The sequence below is a fragment of the Phocoena sinus genome, chromosome 13 (assembly GCF_008692025.1).
Source record: "Phocoena sinus isolate mPhoSin1 chromosome 13, mPhoSin1.pri, whole genome shotgun sequence".
NCBI lineage: Eukaryota > Metazoa > Chordata > Mammalia > Artiodactyla > Phocoenidae > Phocoena > Phocoena sinus.
Genome location: NC_045775.1, coordinates 15656412 through 15675910, shown reverse-complemented (window position 1 = coordinate 15675910; position 19499 = coordinate 15656412). Strand labels below are relative to the sequence as shown.

The window sequence follows — 19499 nt, the reverse complement described above, 5'->3', positions numbered from 1 at the left end:
TCTTAGGTAAGGAAGAAAGTAAAGCTTTTCTTTACTTTTTTTATTTGGCTGTGTGAGATTCAGAAACATAAGAGTGAAGTAAAATAAAAAGATGCTTTACAAATACGTACATTAACTCAGTGTTTCTCAGCTGTATTTTACTTGAAGTGTTTTAGAGTTGTTGCTTTTTTGTTTTCTGATTTTCATAGACAGTTTAAGTTTCATATCTACTTGCATTCTCATTAACTTTGTGGCTAATCAAACTCCTAAGATGTCATTTACTTTGAAGTTAAGTATTTATGAGTTGAATACAGTTAATAACTTTGGATTCTCTTGTGGTGCAGATCTTAAATTTAGCCAGTGTTCTCTCTGTCAGTGCTCTAATTTAATACTGTGTATAACAGTTAAATCTAATATTGTTTCTAACACTTTACAAATGTCATAAGACCTTTATAACTATACTGTATTTTGTGATAGTTTCAAAGATTGGGCTACAGTGACATTTATAAGTGAACTAAAAATCAATCCACAAGAAAAGGTGAGACGATACTTTTATTTATTTGGTCAGTCAGTATATTTTTAATATAATTTTGAAAGGAGTCCCCACTTTTTAAGTGAAAATTTTTCCAACCTTGGCACTATTGACCTTTTGGGCTAGTGATTCTTTGTTGCGGGCGCTGTCCTGTGCAGTGTAGGATGCTTAGCAGCATCCCTGGCCTCTACTCACTAGATGCTCGTAGTAACACCTCCCCTGATACCAAGTTGTGACATTGAAAGCTATTTTTATTTATTGCCATATGTCTTCTGGGAGCAAAATTGTCTCTGGTTGGAAGTCACTGCTCTAGAGAGGCCTCACAGCCTGAGCACGGGGGTGAGGGGACAAGTGCTCCAGAAATCTTCTGAGAGGGTACATTGAAACCAGGGGAGAAATCCTTCTTCCTGCAGTGTCTCTCTTTCAGCACACTCTTCAAGGTTAACATCATATCAGTTGGCAGAGGAAAAATATTTAAAAGACCCAGATCCATTTTTCCAGAGAAGGCAATGAAGGATGAATTTGGAGGCAATAAATTGATAAGTTGCACAAGGGGGAAAGCATTCCAGAAGTGGTGGCAGAGTAAAACCATTAGCAAAGGTATAGGAGCAGAAAAGCATGAAGACACTGAGAAATGCAGGGACAAGATAGACCAGAGTACGAGCTTGGCAAGTGGAAAGAGGAGAAAAAGCTTTAAGGGTACTTATAATCTAGACTCTAGAGGGCTCTGAATGAAAGGAGGATAGCTGAAGAGGAGGATAGAAAGAACAATGAAAGTTTGGGACATGGTCGTATTGATGGACACAGGGAAGGCAGAGGTGGAGGGGTAATATAAATAATTTGGGACTGCATTTTTGCACATATATTGATTATTCAGAAAATTGTTCATGATGTTATCTCATATTCTGTTTTCTTCCACCTATCCATTTCATAATTTAATAATATAATGCTTTAATAATGTATAAAAATATACTTACAGAATTTGGGATGAGAGGATTAATAGAGGAGAAAACTCAGAGCTCATCAAGGAGTTCACTGTCCCTCTTTACAGTTCTATCTGAGAGAGTACAAGGGCAGCCATAGCCTCTGTATTTTTTCACCAGACTTCACCAGGTGAAGGCAGGGGGACTTCTCTCACTGGTAGAGCATATAGCTATACAAGAATTCCAGCAGAGGGAAAGTGGAAGTTAGCCATGGATATTGTCAGTTTAGACTGGAGAGGAGAGTGGTGGGATTTTTGTTTTGATTCACACTCCTCTGTAGTCTTTAATTTCACCAAAGACATGCCCCTCTTTCTCTCTTCTCTTGTGGTTTAATTTTTTTTCAATCCTGTAATCTAGAATAGCTGAATAGTCATATACCTCTCATATCTCTTTGTGACATTTCCTTCTAGGTATATTGAATTTTGTCTTTTTTATTCTCGAATATTGTCTTTGGCTCAAAAGTTTTATATTTTAGTGACTCTTCATATTGTTCTTCTCCCCTTATTTAGAAATGGACTCAGAAATCAAGGAAGAAATTCCTGTGCACGAAGAATTCATTCTATGTTGTGGAATTGAAACCCAGGTTCTAAAGTGTGGGCCCTGGACTGACCTCACTAGCGATCAGATTGCCAACAGGCCTAAGCTGCTTATTTTCATTATTCCTGGTAAGTTTAAAAATCTGGATGAGAAGACTGTATACAGATACTTGTAACTATTTCTGATTTTAAGAGAATTTGATAGATATAAAAATCCTTATAGAAGGAAATAGAATCACTCAAACCATTGATAACAACCACCCTTGATACTTTAGTGGCTGGACGTTTTCTTTGTCATCTATGCATTAATAGTATATATATTATATACATTTTTTAAATCACAATGTATACCATAAGTAGTTTTATAATCTGCTTTTTAAAATTTCTTAACAATATTTAGAATAATTAGAACTTTATCAAATAATATTTTTTGATAGTTTTTAAAATAATTTTTACTGTCTCATTTCAAGATGATTATAAGATTATGGTAGAACATTTATTTATTCTGGGATTTGTCAACTGGGTCATTTGTGATTTATGCTGGATCAGTATCAATAGAATGTTAGGGGAAGATGCTTGATTGTAGGTATTCGAAGCAGTTTTTAAAAATATGAGCTTGAAAAATATATGTGTGTGTGTATGTGTGTGTATATATATCTATATCTATATCTATATCTATATATATATATATATATCAGCCTAAAGGTTGAAAATGAAACTGTTAATATGTATCATATTATATCATCTCATGTACACAGCTAGGCCTATGGGGTATTATGATTTCTTGTACATTTTTGTTTGTTTTCCGTGGATTAATGGTTGTCCCTTTTATTTGCTTAGTTTTCTATGTTTCAATTGGTAATTTATCCTAAAATTATTCTCCAGAAGTGAAAAAAACTTCTCATTTTTTGAGTAATAGGGTTTCTGTTTTGTTTTGGTTTGTTTTTTGGGGGCTGTCCCTCCCAGAACTCTGTGTTCTTCGGCTCCAGTCTAGACTGGTTGCTCTCTAGGCTTCTTACACAGGCCATCCTGGGGACTCCTTTCACTTTTCTCCTGGTTGGATTCCTTGTTTCCTGGATCCCGTATTTTTTTTTTCTGGGTTTATTCCCTTGTTTTTGGTGGAGCATACCTTCTAGGAGCTTCCTGAGAAGAGGTGCATGGGAAGTAATCTTTCACAGTTCTAGCATGTCAGAAAATGTCTTAGAGTTCTAGGTTGGAGATTGGTTTCCTTAGAATTTGGAGGGCATGTTCATTGTTTTCCAGGGTTCAGACTGTTTTTGAGAAGTCTTGATATTATTCTGATTTTTTTATCTTTTGTATGTGAAGCTCCCCCCCTCCCCCAGCAAAACAATATTTTAGATCTTTTCTTTGTTCTAAGATTCTGAAATTTTATAGTCAGGCACCTTGGTATGGCTGTTTTTCATACATTGGATTTTGGTGGACCTTTTTAAGCCAGAAACTTAACTTCAATTCTCAGAGCTCTGTGTTCTTTCTTTTTTATAGTCTTCTGTTTCATGTGTTTTGTGGGTGCATTATCTTTTTTTTTGGCTTCCTGCATTGTTAGAGTTTTTGCTGCATTCCTTTTTCTGTTTCTATTAGTGTTTGTTTTTCCTCAAATGTTTGATAATCCTTGACTACCCTTTCATTTTGAAGAGGAAAATGTAAAAAATTTATTGGAAGCTTGTATTCAGGGGTGGGGCTTGTCCACAGGTATGCCTAGGGTGACCAGCCATCCTAGTCTGAGGGGTGTTCCAGGACACATGACTTTTGGTACTAAAACCATGACAACAGGATAGGCAAAACGGAGTGGTTGGTTACCTTAGGTAATCCTCACCTTAAGGTGATTGGGTAGGGACCCAGCATTTCATTGGAGGATTTCCAGCTTTCAGTATCTGTAGCTGTTTCTTGGATTGTTCAGTTTTCCAGGAAGGAATCTTCCAAGTATCCTATTTGAGGAATGGAAGCCTGTCTGCTAATGTTCAGAGCTGAACGAGGGAGAGGAGGTTGGAGTTTCAGTGTTTCTTCTCAGTATAGTGCTTTCGCAGTATAGTGCTTTTGTTCTCAACTGGGCTAAGACTTCTGATCCAGAATCTCTCTTTGGTTTAACCTGTTCTGAAAATAAACTTCCAGTGTTCTGCCATGATGTAACAGTCTTTCTGGAAAGCAGTCTGTCAGCATCTATTAAAATTAAAAATACAGGGACTTCCCTGGTGGCACAGTGGTTAAGAATCCACCTGCCAGGGGCTTCCCTGGTGGCGCAGTGGTTGAGAGTCCGCCTGCCGATGCAGGGGACATACAGCAAAAAAAAAAAAAAAAAAAAAGAATCCACCTGCCAGTGCAGAGGACACAGGTTCGATCCTTGGTCCAGGAAGATCCCACATGCCGCAGAGCAACTAAGCCTGTGTGCCACAACTGCTGAGCCCGCATGCCACAACTACTGAAGCCCACGTGCCTAGAGCCTGTGCTCTGCAACAAGAGAAGCCACCACAATGAGAAACTCGTGCACCGCAATGAAGAGTAGCCCCCACTCACCACAACTAGAGAAAGCCCATGCGCAGCAACGAAGACCCAACGAACGCAGCCAAAAATAAATAAATTATTTAAAAAAAAAAACATATGCTCTGCCAATAGTGAGGGAGAGTTTGAAATTATAGGCGTGACAAGTGCTATTAGATGAAGCAGAGATTTGGAGGCAATGGTAGAGTGTGGGATTGAGAAAATAATTAGAAACATTATCTTGGACTGGAGAAGGAATATCTTTCTGAGGCTAGAATGGAGGTGACGTTGCTTATTGAAATGGAGAAGTGTGAAGGTGTGTCAGAGGAAATAAAGTAGTTCCTGCCTCCTGACCTCTGTTTTCTCTGTTAATTAAGAGTTGAGGTGATCTGTGGAGAGTAAGGATGGCAGAGGGTGGATTGGGGCCTTAAGGAAATTGGTCAGCATTGAAAATAGCAGATATGCAGGATGAAAGGAATTATTGACCAAAAACAAGTAGATAGATTTTGATCAGGGCTGTGATCAAATAGCAGGTATATTGGGAGTGAAGTCTAAAAGGGTCAAAGATTGAGCTGGAGAAGGGCTATCAGAGTTAGGATGCTTTGGATGTAAACGATTTCTGGGTAATGAAAAGACATAGGCCTGTCATTGTTAAAGTTGTTGTCAGGATCAGCAGCATCACCTAAGAACTTGTTACAAATGCAAGTTTTGGGACCCTATCCCAGATCTTGTGAACCAGAAACTCTGGGGGTGGGGCATCTGGGTTTTAAGAAGCCCTCTAGTGGATTTTGATATGCACACCACTGATCCAGGCTGTGGCTACTGGAATTCGTTGCTTAAATTGGATATAGGTGAAGTTCTTTGAATTTGATCGAGATAATGAATTATGGGACAAAGGTGTTGGCTCAGTCAGGCCTCCCAGATTTTGAAATCACCTAACTTATGGAATGGCAAGTGAAACTGACGTTTAAGGGTCAAGGTTTTCAGGGAATGTGTGAGAATGACTAGGAAGTTGATAGATGGAAGCAGATGGCTTCAGTCTTAGAGGAGAGCTTCTTAACAGTAGGATGAACTGTAAGTGGAGCAAACAGCCCACTCTATACTTCCCCAGTCAGAGGTGTTTTCACTCACTCATTGGTATTAGGTGCTAGGAGTGGTGTGTTGCAAAAGCCTTTGCTCTCATTGAGGTATATGAAGTGTTAGAGAATAGTGAGGTCTCTTCTGCGGGGCCTTGAAAGGAAGAGAGTCTATCATAGCGGAGAGCCAAGTTTAAGATATGATGAAGAGATAGAAGGAGAATTCATTGAAGACACTGAGGAGAAAGGGAAGTTTAAAACACTTGTTTTTTGTTTTTGTTTTTGTTTGCGGTACGCAGGCCTCTCACTGTTGTGGCCTCTCCCGTTGTGGAGTACAGGCTCTGGACGCGCAGGCTCAGCGGCCATGGCTCATGGGCCCAGCCGCTCCGTGGCATGTGGGATCTTCCCAGACCGGGGCACGAACCCGTGTCCCCTGCATTGGCAGGCGGACTCTCAACCACTGTGCCACCAGGGAAGCCCAAACACTTGTTTTTTAATAGTGTCATTGTTTTATAGTGGCTTTGACATTTTCAGATCATTTTGTTTCCTGGTGTTCTTTTATGTTTGCCCTTCTATTCTCCTTGCTGCCCTTGGCCCGTTTCTGTGGGCTTTGTGCAAGCTGTAGGCTCTTGCTGCTCTTTAGTTTGTGGAATTCAAAATTGTATTTTATTTGGGGAGCTAGTACTTTTATATTGTGGGGAAAATTAGGATAACAGTATTTCAAAGATTGTTAAAGCACTATAGACCTGATGTTTAGTCCATCTCTTATAGACTGACGTAACATTTTATTTTAAATCACTTTTTCTTTTTAACAACTTTATTGGAGTATAATTGCTTTACAATGGTGTGTTAGTTTCTGCTTTATAACAAAGTGAATCAGCTAATCCCCATATCTCCTCCCTCTTTCGTCTCCCTCTCACCCTCCCTCTCCCACCCCTCTAGGTGGTCACAAAGCACCAAGCTGATCTCCCTGTTATGCAGCTGCTTCCAGCTAGCTATCTGTTTTACATTTGGTAGTATATATAAGTCCATGCCACTCTCTCACTTTGTCCCAGCTTACCCTTCTCTCTCCCCATGTCCTCAAGTCCATTCTCTACATCTGTGTCTTTATTCCTGTCCTATCCCTAGGTTCTTCATAAACATTTTTTTTTACATTGCATATATATGTGTTAGCATGCAGTAGTTTTCTTTTTCTGACTTCACTCTGTATGACAGATTCTAGGTCCATCCACTTCACTACAAATAACTCAATTTCGTTTCTTTTTATGGCTGAGTAATATTCTGTTGTTTATATGTGCCACATCTTCTTTATCCATTCATCTGTTGATGGACACTTAGGTTGCTTCCATGTCCTGGCTATTGTAAATAGAGCTGCAGTGAACATTGTGGTACGTGACTCTTTTTGAATTATGGTTTTCTCAGGGTATATGCTCAGTAGTGGGATTGCTGGGTCACATGATAGTTCTATTTTTAGTTTTTTTAAGGAACCTCCATACTGTTCTCCATAGTGGCTGTATCAGTTTATGTTCCCACCAATAGTGCAAGAGGGTTCCTTTTTCTCCACACCCTCTCCAGCATTTATTGTTTGTAGATTTTTTTTAACATCTTTATTGGAGTATAATTGCTTTACAATGGTGTGTTAGTTTCTGCTTTATAACATAGTGAATCAGCTATACATTTACATATACTCCCATATCTCCTCCCTCTTGCATCTCCCTCCCACCCTCCCTATCCCACCCCTCTAGGTGGTCCCAAAGCACCAAGCTGATCTCCCTGTGTTACACGGCTGCTTCCCACTAGCTATCTATTGTACATTTGGTAGTATATATATGTCCATAACACTTCGTCCCAGCTTACTCTTCTCCCTCCCCATGTCCTCAAGTCCATTCTCTACATCTGCATCTTTATTCCTGTCCTGCCCGTAGGTTCTTCATAACCATTTCTTTTTTAAGATTCCATATATATGTTAGCATACGGTATTTGTTTTTCTCTTTCTGACTTACTTCACTCTGTATGACAGACTCTAAGTCCATCCACCTCACTACAAATAACTCAATTTTGTTTCTTTTTATGGCTGAGTAATATTCCATTGTATATATGTGCCACATCTTCTTTATCCATTCATCTGTCGATGGATGCTTAGGTTGCTTCCATGTCCTGGCTATTGTAAATAGACCTGCAGTGAACATTGTGGTACATGACTCTTTGAATTATGGTTTTCTCAGTGTATATGCCTAGGAGTGGGATTGCTGGGTCACATGATAGTTCTATTTTTAGTTTTTTAAGGAACCTCCATACTGTTCTCCATAGTGGCTGTATCAATTTACATTCCCACCAACAGTGCAGGAGGGTTCCCTTCTCTCCACACCCTCTCCAGCATTTATTGTTTCTAGATTTTTTGATGATGGCCATTCTGACCAGTGTGACGTGATTCCTCACTGTAGTTTTGATTTTTATTTCTCTAATGATTAGAGATGTTGAGCATCCTTTCATGTGTTTGTTAGCTATCTGTGTATCTTCTTTGGAGAAATGTCTATTTAGGTCTTCTGCCCATTTTTGGATCCGGTTGTTTGTTTTTTTGATATTGACCTGCATGAGCTGCTTGTAGTATTTTAAATCACTTTGCTTATACACATAGCAAAATTAGTTCATCACTTTTAAGTTAGTAATGATAATGAGGAATTATTTATTGGAAGCCACAGATTGAGGAGCTTTTAATTTAGTTTCATCTTTTCCAACGAACTTTTGTTGTAGAATTTCTGCTAGTAGCATCCTTGGACTTCCTTTAAGTAGTGAAATAAGCCAAGGGAGGCAGTATGAGAACTCACTATAGAACATATTGAATCGTTATAATTCTCCAGTGGTCATATGGGGATAATGGAATCATGTGGCATGTCTTGTATTGTGAGTACAGTGATTGGAGATGGAGCAGACAAGGCTCCATGGAGAAGCCTAGAGTTCTGTCCACATGACAACCTTCTGTACATGCCATGTCACATTAACTTGATATATGGAAGTTTTGTCCCATACAAGATTAACTAGAAGGCATAAGTCTACAATTGCATTGTTAAGTAGTTACAGGTTTATTGGCAGTCAGGGTCTAGAGATGATCACCATAGCCTCTGTTATATGTTGCTTAGGCATTTCACTATGTGTATGTTCAACCATGTGTTTATAACACCTTTTGATATCCTTTGATAAAATGTATAACTTGCATTTCTGTATCGGAATGCTTTTGAACATCTTTACACCTGGAGGTAGATATATATATATATACATATATATCTGATTTTAGTTGTATAAACAAGACCCTTTTAATTTTCTCTGTGATCTCCTAACCAGGAAGTTCAGTTCATGGTTCATAAAGTGTAACATAAGCCATAACATTTAAGCAGTGAAGTATGCAATGACATTTAAATGTTTTGCATTATATTTTCTACCTCTGTCTGTTATAAGTTGGATCTCCATGTTACTGGCCAACGTGGACTCTCTTCAGGAGCCAAGCTCTTTATTACTTGAGGGCCTTTGCACCTATTCTTCCATCCTAGTATTCTTCTCCCTCAAATCTTTACATGGTGGATTTCTTCTCATCTTTTGAGTTATAGCTAAATGCCACCTCCTCAGACATTTTTCTCAGGCCATCCTAATCTTGTCCCTTCTCTATCATATGATCCTGTTTATCTCCTTCATAGAAATTATCACACTCTTGAACTATCTTATTTACCTACTTAGTTATGTGTATATATTCTCCTACTAGAATATAAATTACAAAAAAATAACTAAAAGAATACAGTAAGTCCCCTACGTACGAACGAGTTCTGTTCTGAGAGCACGTTCATTAAGTCCAATTTGTTTTTAAGTCCAACAAAGTTAGCCTAGATACCCAACTAACACAGTTGGCTATATGGTACTAAACTGTAATAGGTTTATAATACTTTTCACACAAATAATACATAAAAAACAAACACACAAAAAAGAAAACAATTTTAATCTTACAGTACAGTACCTTGAGAAATACAGTAATACAGTACAACAGCTGGCATCCAGGGACACGTTCGCATCTTTGAAAGTTCGCAACTTGAAGGTTCATAGGTAGGGGCTTACTGTATACAAAAGAAGCTATAGTACTGAATGGAATAAATGGACATGGAGTAGTTGGCATTATCATTTACTTCATGGTGATAAAATAGTAAATCAGAAAGTTTAAGGGGATTTGCTTAAGATCTTACAGTCATTAAGGGAAAGAACTCAGACTTAAACCCAGAGATAGAGAGAAAAAGTTGTTTTTTAGCAGTTCCATTATCTAGTACTCATTCATTCTGGTTTTATGTATCCTGTCTTTGCAACTATTGTGTCTAAATCATGTAGTTGTTATCTTTGGATTCTCCTTAAAGTTAAACCAGTTTAACACTCTCTACATCCTAAACTTACAGAATGCTACATGTTAAATCTATTCAACTTAAAAAATTAAAAATGTAATAATAATTGTAGTAATAATAGCAATGATAGTAGTAATGATAGTAATAATAATAATGGCTGTCCACTCATTATCCTTGGTGATAATGTCAGCTACTTTATAGCGCTGTTGTAAGATTAACTAAAACAAGGTATGCAGAAGATCCTAGACTAGGTAATTTTATGTTCTTTTTAAAATTCAGTATTATTTACTTTTTATGTTCTTTCAGTCTTCAGATATTTATTGAGCACTTATCATTTGTATGATAACACTGGTAACACCTTTGGCAAGTTATTTAACCTCTCTACCTTAGTTTCCTCACCCATAAAATGGATATAATAATAGTACTACCTCATGTGAGGACTAAATGAGTTAATATATGTAAAACACTTAAATACTGCCTGGCATGTAATAGGTTATAGTACTTAAAAGTGTTATTATTTTCTAGTCCTATGAAGAAAACTTCTAAATCTTTACTGAGAGACATAAAATATTTGAGTATGAGACATGACACATTCCTAAAAGGTTATACTCAGTAATGTGGAAAATATCAAATATTCTAAACTTATGTATAAATGAGATAAAATTTCAATCAGAATTCCAAAGAAATTTTTAAAAATTGAAACTGTCGAAAATAATTCTAAGGGCCTACCAGTTACTGAAACATTAAAAAACAAACAAACAAACAAAAAACCACAATGTACTAATCAAGACAGTATGATGCTGGCAGAGAAGAAAAGGAAAAAATAAGTGGAATTATTTGGAATCAGAATTAGCAAACAAATGTAAGAATTCAGTATTGGATCAGAAGACATTTCAAATCCATGCAGAAAGAATGGGTAATGTAATAAATGCTCTTGGGACACTTGGCTATTCACTTGAAAAGAAGCTGGATTACTGCTTTGTACTTTACACTCAAGAATATTCCAACCATACTGAAGATTTAAATATAAAACATGAAACAGTGTCATCACATCCACCATTGATGTTACAGTCACTCTGTGCTGATACACACCCTGTTTCCCTTCTTTCTCCTCTAGCTGCACAGCAGACAATTAATCAGCTGACCAAAGAACACATTACTGTATTTGAGGAAGTCTTCACCTATTTAACAAAGATGACACTAGCACCATCACAAAAAGGAATTTGGAACTTGAGTCACTAGGTCAGAATGCAACAGAAGCAAAGTAACAATAGGGGTGATAAGGCCTTCATATATTACCATCATGGCTAGACACTGATGACACGTTTGAATAGCTAACATTTATACAGCAAGCAGTGTATTGAGCAATGTTTAAGTATTTTACATATATTAGTTCTCTTAGTTCTCACATGAGATAGTATGATTATTATCCTCATTTTATGGACAAGGAAACCAAAGCCTGAGAGGTTAAATAACTTGCCAAAGGTCACACAGTTGGTTAGTGGCAAGGTAAGAAAACCATCCCAGGCAGTCTGGCTCCAGAGTCTATGCCCTTAACCACTTTGCTACATTGCTTATCTAGGAAACTAAAAGATATAGACAATGAAGAAGAAATCAGTAAAATTTGACAAGGATGGCAGAGGTTACATCAGTACAGCAAAACCCTGTCATGTAATTGCAAAGAGGAGAAAACCTAGCAGCATGAAGAAATAGATAAATTGACTGGAGAAATAGATATTGAATGAAATGGACTAGTATTTATGAAGGTGTTATACAGATGATGATTGTAAGATGAAAACACCATTTCACTCTTTTCCCCCAAAGATGTGTCAGATTGACTGTTTTTAAAAAAGATCACTTATTCATTCTGTCTCTTTATAGCAAACCCACCTCAAAAATACCTTCTGTACATACACAAGAAAAATCTACATGTATTAGTTGGTGGTCTTTTCCCCCAAAGATCAAACTATACATCTCTACAATATAAGTACTTGTGATAAATGACCAGAAAACAGTTAGTAGATTCCGTAAAGTTTTCTTTGTGAATGATTCTGACACTGGTTTTTGTGCAGCTTGGTAGCTGATCATAGTCAAATCTTGAAGGGGCTGACAGGCAGTATTAATGATTTTAGACAATGTGAAACGACTGGAAGGTGTTTAAGTAGGGTACTGCTGTGATTCAATTTGAGGTTAGGAGATATCTCTCTGGGTACCCTGAAGAATGGATTCCCAGGGGACAAGAGTAGATAGAAGACCTGTTAGGAGGCTGTTGTGGGAAACCCAGTGGGAAGTGATAACACTAATGGAGAGAATTGGACAAAGTTGAGATGTATTTTGGAAGCAGAGTTGACAGGACTTATTGATGAATTGGATGTGAAGAACAGGAAGGAACCAAGAATGACTCCTGCTGTTAGGACTTGAGTATTTATGATTGGTGCTTCCACTTATTAAGATGAGGAACATGGAGGAAGAATTTATTTGAAGCAGTTGGAGAACAAAGCAGGAGCAGAAATTTTCTAAATGATAATTCCCAGACTTAAGGTATAAAGGATATTAAAATTGAGTTGTATGGGTAAACGTTACTACGTTTGTATAGTAACATTTAGGGAAGTATAAGGAGAAACAGATCTTTCTTTTTCAGTCAGCACATTGTCTTATGTGAGTTTATTGCTTTGGTTAATCTAAAAGTCTGCTTCTTTTCTTAGGTAACCCAGGTTTTTCTGCCTTTTATGTGCCTTTTGCAAAGGCTTTGTATTCTTCAACAAAAAGACGCTTTCCAGTTTGGGTTATCAGTCATGCTGGGCATGCCTTGGCCCCCAAAGACAAGAAGATTCTTACAACCTCAGATGGTATGTGTTTGTTAACATCTGCTTTCCTTTACAGTGAGTGGGTGTTCATATTTCTAGAAAGCCTGCTAAGGTTAAGAGTTATACCAGTGGCACTTGTGGCATTGGGCCCATGATGCCACATTCTGGTAATTTTAGGATTTGGGGGGTCATTTTAATCATTCTGCACGTAATTTTCTTTAAAAGTTTGGGCAGATCAAACAGTTTGTCTAGGACTTGCCATCTGTATTTACCTACTAGTAACCAACTATATGTTTATCGATCATGTACTGTAGTTCCAGGGTTGTATTAAGAGGAACAGTGAAGTAGTATAAGACGACGTGGTCCTTAGCCACGGTTCCTACTCTAAAGAAGCTCTCATTCTCATCTTTAGAGAGTGATTAAGTGATAAACTCTGGCCTGCTGATCATGTGGATACTTAAGGAGTAAACAAAGGAGAGAGTAAAAGAGTTTTAACAGCTGAGTAGAATTTGGAATTGAGGGGTGGAGGTGGGTGCCTTCTGTATAATAGGCAGAAGGATTAGCATAGCAGGAAGAGAGATTCAGTAGGTACTTGAGTGCTAGGCAGGGTCAGATTGGGAGGAACCTTGAAAGCTGAAGGGAGAACTAGGACTTTACATGGTAAATTTCTGGAAGCCTTTAAATGGAGGAAGTAGTACCACAGAGTTGCAAATTACCTGCTTCTAATTCATGAGTATTCTAGCATGTTCACTCTTCTAAAAAAAAAGTGAGATGAGAGAAAAAAAGAAAAACATAATTTCTGTGTGGGCATTCCCTAAGGGTTCCACTTTGTTAATGTGAGGTGGGAGAGAGGTGGCTATGGCTTCATTGCCTAGTTTGCCCCTGGTTCTGGTATGCCTCTTCCATGGTATGAGCATCTTCTTGTACTTATTGAGCATCTAATGATAGGGAAAACCATGTGTGGGTAGGGAGGGAGAAAGAGGTAGGTGATATGGGAACTTTCTGGACTAATCTGTTCAAATTTTCTGCAACTCTAAAACCATTCTAAAAAATAAAATCTGTTAATAAAAAAATACTGGAGGGCTTCCCTGGTGGCGCAGTGGTTGAGAGTCTGCCTGCCGATGCAGGGGACACGAGTTCGTGCCCTGGTCCGGGAAGATCCCACATGCCATGGAGCGGCTAGGCCCGTGAGCCATGGCTGCTGAGCCTGCGCGTCCGGAGCCTGGTGTCTGCAACGGGAGAGGCCACAACAGTGAGAGGCCCGTGTACCACACACATACAAAAAAATACTGGAGGTTTTTAATAATTTTAATATTTACATTATACTTTTTATCATTGTATTAGTTCAGACTCCCATAACAAAACCCATAAACTAGGTAACTTAAATAGCAGGAATTTATTTTCTCATAGTCTGAAGGCTATAAGTCCAAGATTAGAGTTTCATCATAATTGTGTTCTGATGAGAACCCTCTCCCTGGCTTTGAGGTGGCTGCCTTCTCTTTTAGTCCTCACATGACAGAGAGAGAGAGGGAGACAGAGAGGGAGAGGGAGGGAGCATGATAGAGCGAGAAGGAGTGCAAGCCAGCAAACTCTCTGGTGTCTCTTCTTAGGGCACTAATCCCTTCGTGAGGGCCCCACCCTCATGACCTCCTCTAACCCTAATTACCTCCCAAAGTCCCCATCTCAAAATACCATCACAGTGGGGGCAGGGGGGTTGTTCAACATAAGAATTTTAGGGGACACAAATATTCAGTCCATATAATCATGAATGGGAATGTTATGTATTAACATTTTAAATCTGATCACAGGTATAGGTCAGCATATACATATGACATTGTACCTGAGCAATAGTAGAACATACAAATTATCTCTTAAAACATTTTTGCTAAATATTTGTTCAAGTTTTATTAGCTTCCCTTTGGTCCATCCTCAGAAGTATTACCTTACAGTTGTTAGAAGCAGGCCCTTTGAAGCCTCGATCCTGTTGAGTAGCAAAGGAAAAGTTTCTGTTCTAAGTGGCAGCTCCTTCCACATTCATGAACATCTGCAGGCAAGCTAAATTGTAATAATTTTTTTATTTGAAGAAGTGGGTGACAATTAAGAGGTGATTCCTATTTTTATCCATGTCCTATTTTTGGCTGTTAACTGATACATATGGTCAGGACACAATGTAGTTATTACAGAATTTAAGAAATGAAATCACCCTGTCCATACAGAGTAGATAGATGCTCTTTGGTTCTGTAGTTAGCATGGGATTTGGTTCTCTTTTCTTTTCCCTCCTGAAGCCATAGCTCAAACTATTCATGTGTCATCTCACTGTGAACATCACAACTCCCTGGCTCTTGATCTCTTAATTCTCACATATCGTGGTATATATCAGCTTCCTGAAATGTTAGTTCTGGTTCCAGAATCCTGTGTTAATTTTAGATTGACTTTAACATCAGATGCCAACTCTTGAGAATGGAATTTAAGCTTTCTTTTTTCCTAATTCCATTTACTCAATTTAATCTTTTTTGAGTACCTGCTGTGAACCTGCCTCTTTGCTAGCACTTAACGGAAAAATACCTCTGTGCTTAAAGCAAATCTGTTGCACTTACATTGTTTATTATTAGGTTATCTCACCACCCAGACTTCCTGTGTCTTTCTTTTTAAGGCATTGCATGTAAGATTACCTTTGTCTTGGCTAATCTCCTCCTCTCTGTTAAAACAGTTTCCACTCTCAGTGATCAGGCCCTTGATAAGCAGGATCATCCAGACTTTGTTTCAGCTCTTTAGTTCTCAGATTTCTTCTACCACCACTTTCACCTACTTTATCTTTTTTATTTCCCTAATTATCTTCTATTTAGAATTATAAATTTACAGATTAAGTGCAATCCCTATATAAATTCCTACAAAAATTACAGCTGCAATTTTTCACAGAAATAGAAAAAAAGTCCTAAAATTTGTATGGAGCCACAAAAGGTATCAAATAGCCAAAATAATCTTGAGGAAGAAGATTAAAGTTAAGGTTCAAAGGTGAAGTTATCACACTTCCTGATTTCAAACTATATTACAAAGCTAGTAATCAAAGCTGTATGGTAGTGGCATAAAAACAGACCAGTGGATTAGAATAGAGAGCCCAGAAATAAACCCACAAATATAGGGTCAGATAATCTTTGACAAGGGCACCAAGAATACACAATGCAGAAAGGATAGTATCTTCAATAAATGGTATTGGGAAAACTGGATATCCACACGCAAAAGAATGAAATTGAACCCTTATCTTACACCATACACAAAAATTAACTCAAAATGGATTAAATACTTAAATTTAAGACCTGAAACCATTAAACTCCTAGAAGAAAACATAGGAGAAAAACTCCTTGACATTGGTCTTGGCAATGATTTTTTTGGATATGACACCAAAAGCACAAGTAACAAAGGCAAAAATAAACAGTTGGGACTGTATCAAACTAAAAAGCGTCTGTACAGCAAAGGAAACAGGCAACCAAATGAAAAGGCAGCGTATAAAATGGGAGAAAATATTTGCAAACCATATATCTGGTAAGGAGAATTTCCAAAATATATAAGGAACTAATACAACTCAATAGCAAAAACACTTAATAGCCTGATTTTTAAAATGGGCAGATTTTTCCAGAGAAGACATACAGATAGCCAACTGGTATATGGAAAATGCTCAACGTCATCAGTCATCAAGGAAATGCAAATCAAGACCACAGATGATATTATCACCTCACACCTGTTAGGATGGCTATTCTCAAAAAAGACAGAAGTTAACAAGTCTTGGAGAAAAGGTCACTTGAGCAGTTATTTAGGTTACCCAAAGCTTTCTGAAAGGGAAAGCCTTCATGGGTGGGGGTGGCCTAGTTCCTTATCTGGTTGTTTTGCTAGTAGCTGGGTCATTACAACTGGCAATATGTTTATTCAAAGTGGATGTCTCATCAATCAAAAGCTTAATGTCAGGCACTTACACTCAGTATGTGAGGTGATGAATGTGTTACTCAACCTGACTGTGGTAGTCATTTCACAGTGTATATGTATATTAAGTCATCACCTTGTACACCTTTAAAAACAATCGTGTTGTACAACCTAAATATATACAGATTTTCTTTGGAGTCATACTTCAGTAAAGCTGGAAAGAAAAAGGAAAATAATTTTTGAAGCTGGACCATGGATACATGGGGGTCTATTATACTATTCTCTGGACTTTTGTGTATGTTTCAAATTTTCCACTATTAAAAAAAGGTTTTAAAGAAAGAAAAAGAATTATAGGATCTTAGAGCTAAAAGTATCTACCATATGATCCAGCAATTACACGCCTGGGTATATAACCAAAGAAAGTGAAAACACTAATTAGAAAAGAGATATGCATCCCAGTGTTCATAGCAGCACTGTTTACAATAGACAAGGTAATGGAAGCAACCTAAGTGTCCTTCAGCAGATGAATGGATAAAGAAGATGTGATGTGTGTGTGTATACACACACACACAGTGTTTTACTCGTCCATAAAAAGAATGAAATGTTGCCATTTGCAGCAACATGAATGGACCTGGAGTGTATTATGCTTAGTGAAATAAGTCAGACAGAGAAGGACAAGTACTGTATGTTATCACTTATATGTGGAATCCAGAAAGTAAAATGAATGAATATAACAAAACAGAAACAGACTCATAGATATAGAAAACAAACTAGTGCTTACCAGTGGGAAGTGGAATGGGGGAGGGGCAACACAGAGGCAGAGGATTAAGAGGTACAAACCACTGTATATAAAATAAATAAGATACAGGAATATACTGTACAGCATGAGGAATGTAGCCAATATTTTATAATACTTTTAAATGGAGTATAATCTATTATATAAATGTTGAATCACTATGTTGTACACCTGAAACTAATATAATTTTGTAAATCAACTATATTTTAATTTTAAAAATCAACCTAAAAAACAAAAGTATTTACATTAAATTCCATCTTGAACCCTTATTTTTCAAGGAAGGAAAGTGAGGCCCAAAAGGGCTAAATGCCCTTGTGCTGGTGAGTGGTAGGACGCGGACAGGAAGCCAGCACTTGTGATCCTGAGGTCAGTGCTCTAGTCCTGTGGTAGGTCATCTCAGGTGGCTGGTGCAAAGTGCTAGTGATTAGCCCTTCCACGGTCACAGATTGTACCTGGTCTGTCACCCTTTTCCTGCTATGACTTGTAAAGGGGACAGGATAAATGGAGTGTAGATGAAACTATGCAGCTCATGGCAAAATCTTGCCTAAATACCTCAAAGTGCCTCTTTTTATAGTGTCTTTTTCTATCTGTTTACGTGTATGTGTGTGTGTGTTCCTCTGTGAATGCAATTTACTTTCGAGCCTTTTACACTTCTCTTAAAGACTAAGGTATGCTTTGAAAGGCAAGCAACTATTGATTACCTAGCAGTGAGAGATTTTGTGAAGTGAAACCGAATATACAGATTTTATTGCCTTGATTAAAAACATCTATTTCAACAGCTGTCACAGAAATGTGGCTGAATGTGAATCAAATGTATAGTATATACTTGCTTTACCTTGAAATAGTTTAAAAGATACATATTTATTGAGTTATTTCTTCATATATACCCAAAGAAATTTGGGGGTTTTAATACCACAGTTTTTCCTCTGTCAGGAAATTTGTACGTCTGCTTAGAATGTGCTTTGGCTATCTTATGTGGTATTGGAAAACAGAGGTGTTAAAAGAATTCTTAGAAAACAGGCTTGTTTAACATGCTAAATCTCGAAAAGCTACCAGTTTTGCTGGCCTGTTATCTTAACTCTGGCAAGAGAAGAGATAACCAAGGACAGGAGAAGCTAGAAAGTAGTGGAAATACCTCATAGTACTCATGAAGGATAATACTTCTCCTTTCATGGTGTTCAAACTTAGTGATGATTAGCTAAAATGTCTTATTCCTATATTCTTACCTCAGTGAGAAAGGTCATCATAATAGAAGCTATATATTGAATTACCTAATGAAAGCAACATCCAACTCAGTTATCACAGTAAGCCCTTAAGTTGTACTTGAAGACAAAACAAACGTTGAGCAGAACATGAGTAGCAACTTTGAAAGTTGAAAATAGACTCAAAGAGTAACCCTACATCAGGGGTTCTCAAACTTTGGCCGGCATCAGAATCACCTGGAGGATTTATTGAAACACAAATTACTGGATGCTACCTCCTGAGTTGTTGATTCACTACAAGTGGGGTAGGACCTGAGAATTTGCATTTCTAACAAGTTCTTAAGTAATACTGATGCTGCTGGTCCTGGTACCACATTTTCAGAAGCCCTGCCATAGATCTTCGCCAGTAAACACTGGTGGGGAAAACCAGCAGAAAGTATCTATTGTGTCTGAATTTCTGAGAAATGTCTTTAATTCTTGTTTTAAATTGACATATTATTTATAACTTTATTTTGAGTATGCTTATTGCTTAGGCTGCTTGTGTGATGTTGAGTTAATGACTTAGTAATTAGAGCCTGGGTCCTTTGCTGCTAATGAGAACAGTGCCATCTAGAGGCATTAGCCCAGAGGGCCACCACAGGGCCATAGGAAGCTGTGGTTTCTAGAGGGGGGTGAAAGGGCAACTCATCCATCATCAAGGATTTATCGACAACCTACTAGATTATTATGTGTGGTGCTACAGAGGTATACAAAGAAATGAAAATGCTGCCTTTTAGTGACTTTGCATCTGTGTTG

At 37.8% G+C, this 19499-nt stretch overlaps 1 protein-coding gene across 3 annotated transcripts in view; it reads left to right on the top strand.

Moving 5' to 3' along the window:
• Positions 1-19499, top strand: part of LDAH (lipid droplet associated hydrolase) — a 96781-nt gene that overhangs the window by 9399 nt on the left and 67883 nt on the right. For 2 of the 3 annotated variants that reach the window (XM_032653143.1, XM_032653145.1), the window contains exons 2-3: positions 2004-2159; positions 12687-12830. In XM_032653143.1, the coding sequence (XP_032509034.1) occupies positions 2006-2159; positions 12687-12830 (298 nt within the window). In that variant the 5' untranslated portion in view covers positions 2004-2005. The remainder of the gene's footprint in view (positions 1-2003; positions 2160-12686; positions 12831-19499) is intronic. The other variant, XM_032653144.1, reaches the window with a different exon arrangement.